Below are 15,075 nucleotides of genomic sequence, written 5' to 3'. Positions count from 1 at the left end.
TTTTTGGAAAAGAACAAATGTTAATTTGTCATGTTTTCTCCCTTTTCTCTCTCTCCCCCTCTCCCTAGTGTTCCAGTTTCTCTGGTTTTGGGTTTGCAAAAAGAATGTCTGAACAAGAATGTTTCCAAAGGTTATTATACATTTTCTCCTTTTCCAAGCCTTATTTTTCAAGATAATTTTAATCCCCTTTATTCCTCTCATCTGCTGGCAAAATTGAGAGGTTGCTTTGACTAAGCAAACTCTTTGCTGTCACAGAAATCTTTTGATTCCGTAAGTTTTTTTTTATTCTGAGAAAGACCTTGTATCCAGCAAATTCAGAAACAGGAGTTTCATTCTTTCTATTAATAAAACTACAAAAACTAGTTAGGCAGGTCTTTTACTATAATCTACACTAAAATAATGTTTGGGGTTGGAAATACAACCATAGGGACACCTTCATACTGTTTTCAGTAAGAAACACACCATAGTATAACAAAGCTCTTCCATTTGTTTACCTTTAAAAAACCCACAAAACTAATGATTAGCAAAGTTTTGGGCATGTGAAAGATGTTTTTCTCATTGGTGGTAACCAAGGCAGGACATCCATTAAAAAGATATTTAATGAATTGTTTAATTTGAAGCATTTTTTGCACTGGTGGGATGACTGAAATTCTGAAACTTTTAGACTTCATTAGTACATGAAGAATTTGGTTGTTCCCATGTTCCTGGCAGGGCTTAAAGACTAAATATATGGCAGATGCAGCTGTCTTCCTGATTCTAGTACTGTCAAAATAAATCCAGAATTTTTCCATATTGTCTGTATTCATTCCTAAGTTTTAAGTTGTTATTTAGATTTCCCAGATTTTTAACCCCTCCTTGTCTTATTTTTTCTAAATTCTTCATAGTTTCATTCCTGACTGCACTCTGTGACAAGATTTCTCTTTCCTTCATGTCTAATTCCAATTTTATCTCCACATTTTCACTTTGAGTATATTTCCTTGAGAAGACAGCATGTACCTTGGAGCATCTCCTGTTCTCTTATGGCACTGTGCCAGCTCACCATAAATCCTCTAGAGAAATTGGTATCAACAGCTTCCCTAAACCCTTCATCATTTCTTGACTAACCTGAGACTACGTCAGCAGGGCAGTTTATGGCTTTATAGTGTTCTTCTAGGACGTCACTCAAAAAGCACTTTCTCATAAACACAGATTTAATGCAAAGTGTCCATATATGCTTCATGGCATGATACTTACTCTATCTTCAAATTTTTCTGAGTTTTGGTGAAAAGCATTCTATTTTGTTCCCACTCCTTGTGAAGATACCAACAGAATGCTTTGATTCCTTTCAGTGCTGAGGGAGGTGGAAATGTATTCACTTTAAACAAAAGTTATTTACTGAATCAGATTCTCTCTCTAGCACTGGTCTTGCAGATTTTTATGTGACTGGTTATGTGACTGGTTATAAACTGATGTTTGTGATACTCTCAGAAAAATTACCTCATTTTTCCATCTACCTGAGCAAACAGAAAAATCCACTCAAGTCATTATACCATCTTCAGCACCTATGCATCCACCTAAGGAAAATATCTAGTACTTGCTATCATAGCACCTGACTTCTTAATTGCATCTAGTCCATCTAGTACCATGACAGATCTCAGAGAACTGTTGGGAAGAATTCAGGCAAAGATGCTTCTGGGTTGCTGGGCAGGTTATTCTGCAGAGCACGCAGGGGTTCTGCTTCTGCACTCACTGCCACCCAAACAAGCATCTTGGCCACCATGTGCTAGGTACACATTCATCTTCCATTCTCAAAGTCTCAGTTGCTTCCTATTAGATAGAGACAGAGAGCTTCTTCTTTTCATGTAATGCCACACACAAGTACAAGCATGGGTTAGTGTGGGTGGTGGAAACATCTCTCCAGTTTTGTGGAGCGATACCTTCAGATTATTATACTTCAGTATTGCTCCATAGTATGGAGTACGATAAAGTAACTTGCTGAGGGAAATCTGTGGCATAGGACAGAAATTTCCCAATTCCTAGCTTAGACAGTTACTAGGCCTCTTATTTCATTGAAAGATGAACCAGTAAGTCTAACTGGTTCAACATATGTCTCAAGGAAGATTAAAAGAAATTTGGTATATTTCAAATTTCTCAGCCTTACAGACACACCCAGCAATGGGAAACCACAATTGAATTCTAAAGTTATTTGGAAAAAGAGGGCTGAAGAATCGCTGGAAGAAAATCAAGATAGCAGCATATGAGCATGCCTTGAATCTTCATAAAGGTAGCTCCTCATGCTGCACACCTTCTTTTATAGTTAATCCTGTTCACCAGTCTCTTGGCACATAATACACTAAAACCTATGGTACAGTCTTTAAATAATACTTTATGATGAAGTTAAGAAAGAATGATGTTTTGTGAATGCCTTTTTTTGAGCTAGGAGCTCTATGTATCTAAGATAAAAGCATGGTTACCATGGCTTTATTGGAGTGGCCCCCTCCTTGGAACTCAATGGTTCCAAAAGCGTCTGTCGGGCTGAGCTGCGTGTGCTTGCTGATGGACCACTTCTCTGACTGGATGTCATTGCGAGCCAGCCTGCTTTCATTTTTCTCATTCTGAATAATGGAGATGCTTGGAGTCAGTCCAACATGTTGACCTATTAGACGCCCACAGCAGCACCTATGACATTGAACAGAAAACCTGAGTCATGTGCATGTATGAACTGAACACAGAAATGGCCTACAAACCTGCAAAACATACTCCTTTTCAACTCTGCTCAATGCTTCCCTGCTATCTGAAGCCTCTAACTGTAGAAGCAACATAATGCAGATACTACTTTTTCTTTCTATGATCTTGTTTACCTTGGACTCTCTTACATTTCAATAAAATAATGCTTTGCTCTAAATATGTACAAAATGAAGTTAAATAACATTTTCTACTGTCTTAAAATGACACCAGGCCAAATAACCAGCTTTTGCATGGACTAGCATGTATTTTACATTGATAATTCACTGCAATTATTTTCTTTTGATAGTATTGTGTGTCATGCATCCAATTTAGCTAAATATTCAAGGCACTGAATACTGAAGAAAGAGGACAAATAAATCAAACATAGGTGCTGGTCAACCTTTGATGTATCTTTTTTTTTTTTTTAATTAAATAATTTTTGATACTTAAAGAAAAAGTGCCCACAGGAATACATCACTCCAGATGTAATTCAACCACCTTTGGTCAAATAAGTAATTAAAAACTATTTACATCCATGTACATACATATGCACACATGCACATAAACGTTATCAGGTAACTGAGTTCCATTTTTCACACAAATAGTATACCATTACCTATGGGGGTCTTTGGTGCTGGGTATGATATGAACACATTCTCTCTTGTAAAATGCTCTTTCTATCCATGATTTCTGTGCCTAAAAAAGAGAAGGGAAAAGGTGTAAACTCTGTTCGTTTATTAAACACAACTTATAGTTCAACTGAAGGGAAACTTCAAACATAAAAGAAAACTTCACTGACTTTGCAGATACACAGTGCACATTTTGCACAGAGAAACTTTTCCCATTAGAACTATGGTTTCCCGCCACAGCTAAGCACCCAACACAAGATCTTGAGATTGTTTCATATTCACTAGCTAGATGACTTTGATGCTGTCATCTGTTTTCTTATAGTAGGAATCACTGGAGAAGAATACATTCAAACTGTAAAACTTTTTACATGGTAGAGAAAAAACACACCTGTTCATTAAAAATACTTAAAAAAAATTAATCTATTTTCATTTTAGTGATACAACTAACTCAGTTTAAATAAATAAAAAAAAATCTCAGAAACTAGAAAATAAGTATATTACAATAAAGCTTATAATATGACTCTAATGCAATTGTTTATACAAGTACTGAGAGTGTTGTTTATCATGGAGCCAGAAACTAGTTTCATATGTGGATCTCTTGACGAAAAAAAAAGAAGGAAAGGAAGAGATGTTTCTGAAATGAGACACAAAAATCTTTAAGCTACAAATGATGAGATGATGTAACCTCTAAAACTGATGGAGTTCAATGAAACTATGCCTGTTCATAACACTCAAGATCTTCCCCAACATATTTGCAGAGAAGTAAGTAATTTCCTACAGCATAGTCTTAACTTTTACATATACAGGAGATCTTTTCTAAAAGAAAGATAAATGGATAGAAAAAAAACCCAAACAACACAACACAACAAAAACCCCAACAAACAAGACTTTCAGAGTGCTGAAACACTTTTTAAAACTATTTAGACAGTCCTCGCTCCATATAATCTGAATTCTGGGAATCTCTCTAAAAGATTCCCACAGATAGAGTTAAATTCTTTCATTTAGTAAGTAAATAAGGTGAAATTTTCCTTTGAAAATTAATTGCAAACAGATAAATTTCATAAAATGTATTTAAATAGTAAAGTTACCTATTTCATTTCACAGCATAAACAGAACTATAAATAAAGACAAAATTACCTAAAGGTTAAGTAATGTAAAATGAGCTTTAGAGAATATAAAGGAAAACTGAGCATCTCACTTCTATAAAAAGACAAAATATGAAATTGCAAGACTAGAGTGTAAAGTACCTTGCCTTACTATCTTATGTTACCTTATTGTCAAGTCAATCTGCATCCTGTTTTTCATGTTTAAACCCAGAAACACAGGTTTCTGGGACTTGCAAAAATAATAATGAACTGTGGAAGTTTGTTGGAGTCAATGCATGTCACTAATATAAACTACGAAGTACCATAGTATTTCTAGTTATACTCATCCTTTATCACTCTCAGCACACAAAAAAATATTCTTTTGCCTTTTTTAGAGAAGATAATCCCTGGCTGGATCTAGTGGTAAGTCTTGTTACATAAGAATATTTTTACCTTACTTTACTTGCATTTTTATTTTTAAAAAAATTGCTAAATTTGTAATTTATAGGAATGGCAGACATCCTATTAAGACTCCTACTGTCAGGAAAAATAAAAGTATATTAAAAACATTAAAGAGAACTGTATTTATAGATTGCTCTTTCTTAACATGGCAAATAGAAAATATATTATAGAATGTGGGGCAAGTTTTGTTTCATGTTTAAGCAAAGTACAGTTAAACAAAATTCTGAAAAAGCAAAAAAAAATTCAGTTTATGTAGGAGAAGTTACCTTGAGGTTCTAATTTATTACAACTGCTACATGCTTACAAGCCTATGATATAGGCAATAATAACAACAATTATCATCATCGTCATCAAAATATTGTATACCATACAGTCAAATGAGCTTAGAAGTCTAAGGCATCACTGAGTAATTTCTCAATTTAGTAGTCTTTTCCAGAAAATAAAGGCTTTTTATAAACCAACTTTCTAGAACTGTCAAAGCATCTAGAATAAACTTTATGAACTTCATGTGTCCCTCTTACTGCAGAACTTTTGAAAGTAAACCACATGGGAAAATTAGGGCTTTTATCTTTGTTTTGTTGTAGAGAAACAAAGAAGTTACAATTATTATTCAGGTATTGCAATGCCAACATTTGAAGTTACATACTTTACAGTATGGACCACATATTTTTTAACTTTAACCCCTTTAAGCTCCAAGACTAAATGAGCTTTCCATATTGCCTTAAGAAGACACACACTGACAAGATGCTGCAGATTTATGAATCTCCTTTTTTGAACATATATAAATATAAATAAATATATATAAACATATTTATAGAAACATTTTGATAATAAAAGGACACTTATAGAATAGTGGCAGTTTTATCTTCATCTTGTTAGTTTTAACATTAAATACATGACTTTATCTTCTCTAGAAAGCATGAAAATCTTTTATAAGCCAAAGTTTCTTCAGCTCATATAGCATATGATTATAATTCATATTGTCAACACTCCCTAAAAGCATCCTTTATTAAATTCAATACATTTTACATACTTTTCTGCAAAAAAAAATTCTTACATTGGTAAACTTACTGCATAGACCTAATGTATCTATTCCAAATAGCGTATTCACTAATTCAATTTTTCTAAACCTCAAGATCTAGTACAAAAAGGTGCCATAACAGGTACTTCACTGAAAACTTACTTAAGTATACAAGCAAGCTTTCAAAACTGAATAAACTGACATTTAAAGCTTGTTTTCCTACTCTTTTCCATGCTGTCTTTGAAAGTTGAATAGAAATTGAGCTGTTATACATAATGATAATTTGCATTTGAATTTTCATCATACTTCTGCAAATGTAATATTGCAAAAATAATAGTCTGATTAAAAAAAGTCAGAGTCATAGTGCCAGTAAGCACGATTTAGCAATTTCATAATTCCTTCTCCTTCGAAACAGAAAGAGACACACAGGAAGCAAGCAAGCAAGCATTTTATTTCACTGCCCTGTGCCAGTTATATCTCTGTAACAGAGATAATTTGCAATAAAATACAAGGTTCAGAGATATATATTAAGTTACTTGCCATAGAGTCTTCATAAGAAAATTAGGATAACTTGAGGAAATCAACACATTGATAATCTTTTGCTCATAATGTGAATTAATAAAGTAGAAAAATAGTAGTTCAGAAAAGCATAGCAAAGTATTTTCAACAGTAGTAGAGCAAGAAGCTTATCTTCTCTTTCTCTTATTTCATAAGCACTCCTTCAGCATTAACTCATAAGACAACTTGAAGCCCACAGTGAATTCCTAAAGTACATGCCATACTTATACTTGGATTTAGTTTACTCATATCTTAGATCTGTGTTAAGTCCCTCTCTCTTATTAAAGCTTCAAAATCCCACCAAAACCATTTTTTCTCCCTCTTCTTTACCTGAGAGTCAAACTTTGTGTTTAAGTGTGTCCTGGAGCGAACTCTGCAGTCCACGTTTCCCTGCTGGCGATCAGCTCTAAGAACAGATCGGCGACTGCCCCCTGAGCAAGGTGCTCGCTCTGTCCTGGCACGGAGATGAGAGAGCGAGCGAAGCCCTTGCACCCACGAGCTGTTTGGAATGTGCTGCTCTGGGATTAGACTTGTTAAGGGTTCGGTGGACACTCACATGCAGTCTCACAACACCGCTTGGTTTGAACATTTAATCTGACACCAAAAGAAAAACAAATCCCCGGAGAACTTGGATTCCACTGGCGCAAGCCCTCAAGGGCTTCCTTCCCCCTCTTCTTTCCCCCTTAGAAAGCGAGTTTGTGAAGTGTGATAAGGTGCTCTTGAGTTCTTAAATTCAACTCAGGGAAAAAAATCCTTCAAAAGAAACAGTGTACTAAACTGGAAAGAACCTGAGCACACAAGAGAGATCTGTTCATCTCCAAAGAATGAAAACAGTGTGTTTATTGGGTGACTGTGAGAAATCTATACACAGTTGAAATATATTGCAATTAATCAACAACAGCATTTTTCCAAAGCTGGGGGTTGTCACTGCTTCTCACCACAGTTGCTATACTGTAGAGAACATAACTTTTCAAAAGGTCATAAACATAAACCTTTGTTTTTCAGAGACAAGCAACTGCATTGTTTTCAGCTTACTTAAAAGTCAGCAATTTAAACCACAACTTGAATGTTTACAAACTTGGGGGCTATTTCTTTACTGTACCCTCTTAATATCAACATGAAAGTATAGCCTTTTCATATGAACAACACTTAAGATATATATATTTTTATTTGTACGGAGCAATTATATGTGTTCAATTACCGACTTCAAGAGTTTTCCAAACATAAAATATTTTTACTCTCTTCCCCATGCCCTCCCCAAATTTGTATGGATTCCTCTCTACTCCTACGTATGCATACATTCCCTCCTTGTCTTTTCAATAAATCTCCACCTAATGTATAGAATACATTCTGTCCACCCTTGATGCTGATGAATACACAAGCACTGAAATATTCTGAATGTACATTAGCTGTGTTGGGCCCAGGATGGGCAAGGCTGAGCATATGCATCAACTTCTATACTTCTTATACCATCACACATACTGAGAAGCTTCTGTTAGGCTGGGTAATCCATAACATTTTTTTCTTCCTTGAGTATTTGGTGTAAAATACATATATGTATTTTATTTGTACTGTATATAATGAAGTATGTTCATCTACATACTCTGTATGTAAATATATACACATTCTATTCCAGCCAAGCTATGACCTGTGAGACTTCTCCAGCACAAAGTTCAGAGCAACAGAGACCCTGCGCATCTCTTGTGAGATCTCTTTAAGGGAATTTGGTTTGGTTGAGAGAGCAAAGAAGGAGCAAGGGCAGGAAAGAGTTCACATGATCGAGGTAGCTGAGTGAAAATCCAAATCTGTCTTCGAAGTCAAACTTTGGTACTTGGACTTGGCAAGATTCTGGAGATTGTTCTTGAATGCAGGCTTCAGCTTGAAAAGTAACCTGCACAGAAGCCATATCTTTTGTCAAAAGAAATCAATAGAAGCAAAGAGAGTTATATACATATGACACCGGGTGGCACTGTGACGGATGTTTTATATACAGGGACTTAGGTAGAGTTAGCATATGCCACTGATGCTACAGGAAGAATTAACTGTCTGCCAGAGTTCATTTAAACATATTAATCTCACAACTCTCTGGCAATGAAACTACCAGTGCCAAAGATACTCCTATATTTTAACAAGTAATAAAGAAATAGCCAATACAGAGAGATAGTTGTTTGGTTTTTATTTTTCACAGTGGTGCAATTGCAAAATAGTGCTTTTAGAGAATTGGATGTTGCCCATTTAATGTTACAAACTTACACATTACTTATATTTTCAACCCAGCTCACTGTTAATGAAACAATCTCTCAAATAGCAGTGAGTAGTGACCTCAGTACTGACTCGTCATAAAAGAGGAGAACAAAGATTTAACATTAATCAGAAATATATATTTTTCAGGAAGATACATCCTGGCAGATTTTAACATGATTCAGAGGTGCTTAACTGCTAACCTCTGAACTAACATTATTTTAAAAAAGAGCGCTAAGAGTGACGATTCTAGAAACCTGTGACATCAGTGGCAGAGCAGAACTGAAGGCAGTTCTAACTGTCTGCTTCCCAACTTTTTTTATCTCCAGTGAGTAGCCAGGTTATATGACAGGCTTCACTGAGGAAAGTGAGGTGTTGTTAAAAGCCTTTCTCTACCTTGTAGAGGGGCAGAGCAGCTGGACAGGCAACTGATTATTGTTGAAGCAAATTACAGATTGGATTTGCAGTAGCATCTGTTGACTGAACTGGATCAGTGCTATTGCAATCTGATGCAGTTAGTGCTCCTTAATCAAATGGGCACTTACGCAAATCCCACTGTCTGTGAGTAAAGACCCTGTTTTTGTGAATTACTGTAGCTAGATTACTAAAAAGGATGTAAATACTTGAATATAACCTTAATACTTGGTGTGCTCAAGCCAAATTTCTACCCCTCCTTTCAGCATTGCCCAATTACAAGCATTATAAGCACTTTTATTTCTTGTTTGAAGCATTAGGAATTGATGTCCCTGTCCAAAATATTTCTTTTTCTAATAGATGTTTATTACTACTAGCAAATATCTTAGAGGCTGGTAATCAGGCCTTTACACACTAGAGCCATACTTCTGTACATTTTGTTCTTCTAACTGAATTCCCAAAGACTTTATCATCAGAGTTGTTCCAAGAAGGATATTGAATTGTGTTGAAAATCAAGCTGCATTCAGTACAGAGTAGGAGGGCATAGAATGCAGTCACTTAAAACTACAGTATGTTACAGACTTTATCTGTTAGCATTGTTTACTAGATGTAATTTTATCCTGTACTTAGAAGAAATAATTTAAAAATAATTGGGAACTTTTCAGTCAATAGTTTATGATTCTAGACATATCTGATATTTTTCTTACTGCAAGGTAACAGAAATATGAAACTATGTCTCTGATAATGCTGCAATGCAAATTTGTTTTTATGTTTTACATATTTTCTAAATATATAGACCAAGCATATGTGACCAGTTGTTATTATCCATTCCACTGATAAATTAACTGGAATGTTTATCAGACATTTCAAAAAGAATCAAGGAGAATTACGAGATTCAAGAATTGCTGTAGATGTCCAGGCTCCTACAGACCTCCTCAAGCTCAGTAGAAGTGCAAGGGGAAAAATTTGAAAAAAAAACCTCATTAAAATGAAGGATATATTGTAAAGAACACTTTCAAAAAATTCCCCTATTTCCTTCTTACACGTACTGGCATATGAGGGGAAGAATTTAGCCTTGTGACTTCATTAATGATGTTTCCTTAAATAAACATTTATGATTTAATGAAATCTGCTGTGAGGTTAAAGGTGTTTAAATGAATAAATAAACCTTTCTCTAGCAAGAAAGTCCTACTTGATCAGATGATGGGTTCATCTAGCTCACTATCCTGTCTCTACAGTTGCCATAAATATGTGCTAGAGAAAAGCAAAAACATGTTGAATGTATAAAACACTTTTTCTTAATAGGTTTTCAGCTAGCAACTATATTCTGCTCATGGACTCCCTATGTTGTGATTTCCATGTGTTCTGTAACCCTCCATGGGCTTTCTTCCACAATTTTTTTCTGCTGATTTAATGCAAACTTTCAGCATCCTTAAAATCCTCTCCCCGTTGCAGTGGGATTTTTGTTGTTGTTGTTGTTGTTCTGAATGCGGCTCCTCATACTTTCCCATGAAGTTTACTACTGATAGAGGCACTGAACAGTCAGTTCCTATCCATCCTTTTCACACCAGTCATGGTTTTGCTTTGCTTGCATCTGTGGCTTTTGCTTTACTTATTGCACTGTCTTTATCTCAACCCACAAGTTTTCTCACTTCTATTCTTCCAATTTCATCTCCATCCCACTGGATGGGGGGGTGAATGGCTTGGTGAAGCTCAGCCACTGGCTGACATCCAGATACATTCTTAACTGTTTTTTCCCCCACAGATTAACCATTTACCATGTATTTCTTCACATAGAAACAATTTGTTACCTTTTATCATCCTTGCTGCCCTTCTCCAAACCTTTTTCAGTTAAGTTTGTCCTTCCTTCTGGTAGGAACCAGAACTGTGCACCAAAGATGAACTATAGGTTCATACTGTGGCAAGTGGACATTCACTAATTTGGTATCTATTAATTTCCTGATAATTCCTATTTAAAAATTATTTTGGTTTCTTGATCACCAGTGCTGAGCACTGTTTTAATGCTTTCACAGAAGTATCTAGGATAACCTAAATATTTCACTCCAGTGTAGAAAAGAATTTATAATACTAATAGTAAAAAACTGTTTAAAAAATCCATCTGTTTTAATAAAAACCTGACAACAAACAATACATCTATATGGAACTCTAATTTATGTAAAATGTAGCTTAACAAATCATAAGGAAACATCTAATACTGAAAATCTACAGCTGCTCATGCATAACTGGAAAGTAGAATATACAGGAAATATTATTTTGCCATTCAGCACTTTTAAACCAATGAACTTGTTTTTGGCTTCTATAAAAGTGCAACATTACTCTCAGCTCCTCAAATTAAGAAAAGAAAATAACCTTTATATTAAGACACATCTCATTGCTCTCTAATACAAAATCATGAGGATAAAACGCACATGTAGGAGTTTTGCACTGTATCTAATTTTGGTCTGAAGAACTTGATTTTTAAATTGCTCATTCTACCCCACAAATGTATGACTGCTTTAACATTGTCTGCTCTTTCATTAGACAGAGGTGGTTTGCTAGCCACAGTGCAGGTGCTGAGTTGATGAAGTAATTAAAATTAAATTGTACATAATTGTCTGAAAGGGACTGAAGGAATGGGGATTCCAGATGTTCCCCAAGCCTAAACATTCAAATGGACCAACTATACATCACTGTTCATATTTCATCTAATCTTCCAGCCCTGGCATTACCTACAAGTCCTCCTTGAGCCTCTGCATAATGCAGCCCTACAAGGCATTCTTTGCTAGAATGCCTTGGCTGAGATCCTAGTTTCACCACCCTCTAGCCTTCCTCCAGACATCTTTTTTTAGAGAAATGGAGGAAGAGAAGAGTCAGTTAAAAGAAATGAGACAACATTGATGATTAGCCCTTTTCTCTCCCTCCTCTTCTGCTGAGCCAAACTCATAATTTTCACAAATGCAAAACAGGGAAGCTTGCCTTTGCTGAAGAAGGGAAAAATTCAGTCTGCTTGCTATAACACCCAGAAGGCAAAACACCAGAGGGTTTTTGTTTTGTGCCAGGCAACACCCTTTTCCTTCTCTACACCTTTCTGTGCTTCTTCACCATTTCTTCCCTTCTTTTCTCCTGGAGACTCCTTGCATCTTGGTATCTCCTATATGGTCATCCTGTTTGAAAACACCTTCACTCCAAATCAAGGGTAAGCATGATGCTGTCTCTTCTTTCCTGTTGATAACTTCCTCTTCCATTTTGCTTGACACAGCATGAGGGAGTAACAGTTAGGCTTCTGGCAGGAGAAACAGCCACCCCAGCTTTCTGCATAAACACTGTCACCAAACAGACACAGGAACAAAAAAGTCCAAGGAGAAGCATCTCTCACCCTGGCAGCACAGTCCAGTGTATCTGTGATATTTCTCAGGTTTTCTGTGTCTTAAGGGGAAATTCTTGACTCAGCTTTTTTTATGTATTTTGGAACTATGTGATTTTGAATTATATGAGCCCTTATTACGCAGATTTGATACTGTCAGTTGTCTGATATGGAATAAACTGAGAACATTGTGCTTTCTTACAGTGATAATCTTACTGCTCAAGTTCCATATATTGGAACAAAACATTATAGTTACTGATTATGTCACATTATTAGGTAGATAGGGTCAAGTGAAATTTGCATCAAGTTAGAAAAAATTGAATCGGTTTCAAATCACATACGGAGATTTAACAACACAGTCTAAATCATATTATCTCTTTGGACTAATTATTTTAAGTTGACTTCATCTGCAACCAAGAGACATCTGGATGCAGGTATGCCTTCTGTCAAGTCTTCAAAGGTGTTGCTTTTTACAGGCACAGAGGAAACTGCAAACATACCTGTTCTTTGCAACATAGCCCAGTCTGATATACCAACATCTGATACGAAGCAGGTATAAAATATTACAGAAATATTTCAGGTTGATACTAATATTTTCCCATTGTCCAAGGGAAATTTATTTATATGGCGTACATTTTAAAGAAAAATTAAAGGCAGCCCTGCTGCAATGAGATATGCAGGACTAATATGACATTTTTTTTGAGATATTCATGAGTGTTACACATAAACTGGGACTGTCTGTCTAAGTTTCTTATTTTCATCATAAAGTACAGCTGTTCAGAATAGTGGACCTTCAGTGCAGAAGTAGCAGGACAGAGATTTCTGCAAGGAAAGAACTATAAAAAGATCAATTTCAGAAAATGCCAGGTCAGATCAAATGGCTGAGTATTTAACACATTACGAAATAATTATGAACTGGCGAGAAATAAATACCATTAGAATTTAAAATAATAAATTAAAACAAACTTGCTCAAAGTAGACTATTCTCTCAAACAGGCACATCTTTTCTCCTTTTTTTCACTAATAATGCAAGTTCCATATCTATTTTTCCAAGTGTCTCTGTAAACAGCTTCATAAAGTGCTAACTTGTGAACATTTTCTTAATTCATTACATAAAATTGCAAATTGCTGCCAAATCAAGGAATTACTACTGGGATGGACAGGGACAGAAGAATGTGTAGGAAGTAATCATAGATGACAAGTTCACAAGACAGGCCACAGTACTACTCCAAAAATAGCACACAGGACTTGCATCCATCTCTCACTATGAGAGAAAAAAGGCCCAAAATTTCAAGATCCACACAAATTATAAACTTATGAATGCAGCTTATTTTTATGGGAAACCTGGCACAAACCTACCAATGTGAAAGTAATTTTGTAGTTTCTTCACCAACAAAAAGAAAAGGTATATGAATGGCTACCAGAACCAGATGAGGGAAAGAGACCAAGAACACACTGTGTGAGTTGTGTTACGACTCCAAAGCTCCAGCACACAGCCAACATCTCCAGAGAGCTGAAATGACTACAAAACTCAGCACACACATCCAGAGACGCTGTTATCATGGGACAGCAATCTTCAAGAAACCATGGTTTACTCTCATTAACTGAAGTCTGGTGTAGACTTAATCCTGCTCTAGTCTGGAGAACAATATGGCAGAACCTATGGAATTTATCTTTACAGCAAAAATGCAAGTTATGTCCTCCACTGTGACGAGGTATTGCCAGTCGAGTTTATTCACTTTTTAAGACTTTTATAGATACCACAGCAAAGCCTGTAGAGACAGGGAACAAATGGTTGCTGCGCCCTCCATACACCAAAAACCACAATCACCACTATTATTGGAAGCCATTTAGAGCACTAACCACACCAAAATATGGGAGGAAAACACAGGTTCCAGGCTGCTAACACACCATGCCAGATGGCAAACTTGGTCCTTGGTCCCCAGGTATTGGTAAAACTTCAGCCAGGAGCTCTAAGCTTTTCTTGTAACTATCTTCATGTCAGATTCATCAGTGTGTACAGACTGTGCTAGAAGCTATGAAGGGTACCCTCCTGGACCACTCTTGCCAACTTTATTATACAAAACTTAGGTACTGAAGTGCATAGATCCTATATGTATGTAGCTATTCCATTTTCTGTCCTAGAACCTCTGTCTCTTACTTTTCTCAGTACTTTCCTCACCAGAGTTTACTGATTTCTGCCCAAGGAAACATCAAATAACAAAGACATAACTTTTTAGGCACATGTCAAGTCCCATTGTCGTTTAGAGTCTGATAGCCAGATTGTCACACTGACAGCAGTGATTTCATCATTAGCTTGTTTATATGCATTCTTGTGAAGAGATGGTGGACATATTCTGAATGAAGTTACAACAGTATTGCTCTCTCTTATTTGCCATTCAAATGGCATTAAAAGAACAGCTCCGATATTTTTCTGTTTTGGATGTAATTTTTTATTCTGTGATCCATTGTGACCTTTGATTTCAGTGGTATGGTAAACCAAAACCAATTTTATCTAACTCTTAAATAAAGGGAAGAGTTTAATAAATGATGCCAGTGACAGACCACTTGAAACAAAGTGAGTAAAATGCTAGC

General features: G+C 35.9%; 1 protein-coding gene across 1 annotated transcript in view; it reads right to left on the bottom strand.

Moving 5' to 3' along the window:
- TRPM3 (transient receptor potential cation channel subfamily M member 3) overlaps positions 1-15,075 on the bottom strand; it is a 278,305-nt gene that overhangs the window by 138,994 nt on the left and 124,236 nt on the right. The window contains exons 2-4 of the mRNA XM_051643557.1: positions 6,792-6,979; positions 3,323-3,402; positions 2,454-2,658 (exon numbers count right to left, since the gene is read on the bottom strand). Coding sequence (XP_051499517.1) covers positions 2,454-2,658; positions 3,323-3,402; positions 6,792-6,979 — 473 coding nt within the window. The remainder of the gene's footprint in view (positions 1-2,453; positions 2,659-3,322; positions 3,403-6,791; positions 6,980-15,075) is intronic.

Source organism: Apus apus, chromosome Z (genome assembly GCF_020740795.1).
Source record: "Apus apus isolate bApuApu2 chromosome Z, bApuApu2.pri.cur, whole genome shotgun sequence".
NCBI lineage: Eukaryota > Metazoa > Chordata > Aves > Apodiformes > Apodidae > Apus > Apus apus.
This window is presented reverse-complemented; position numbering and strand designations above follow the sequence as displayed.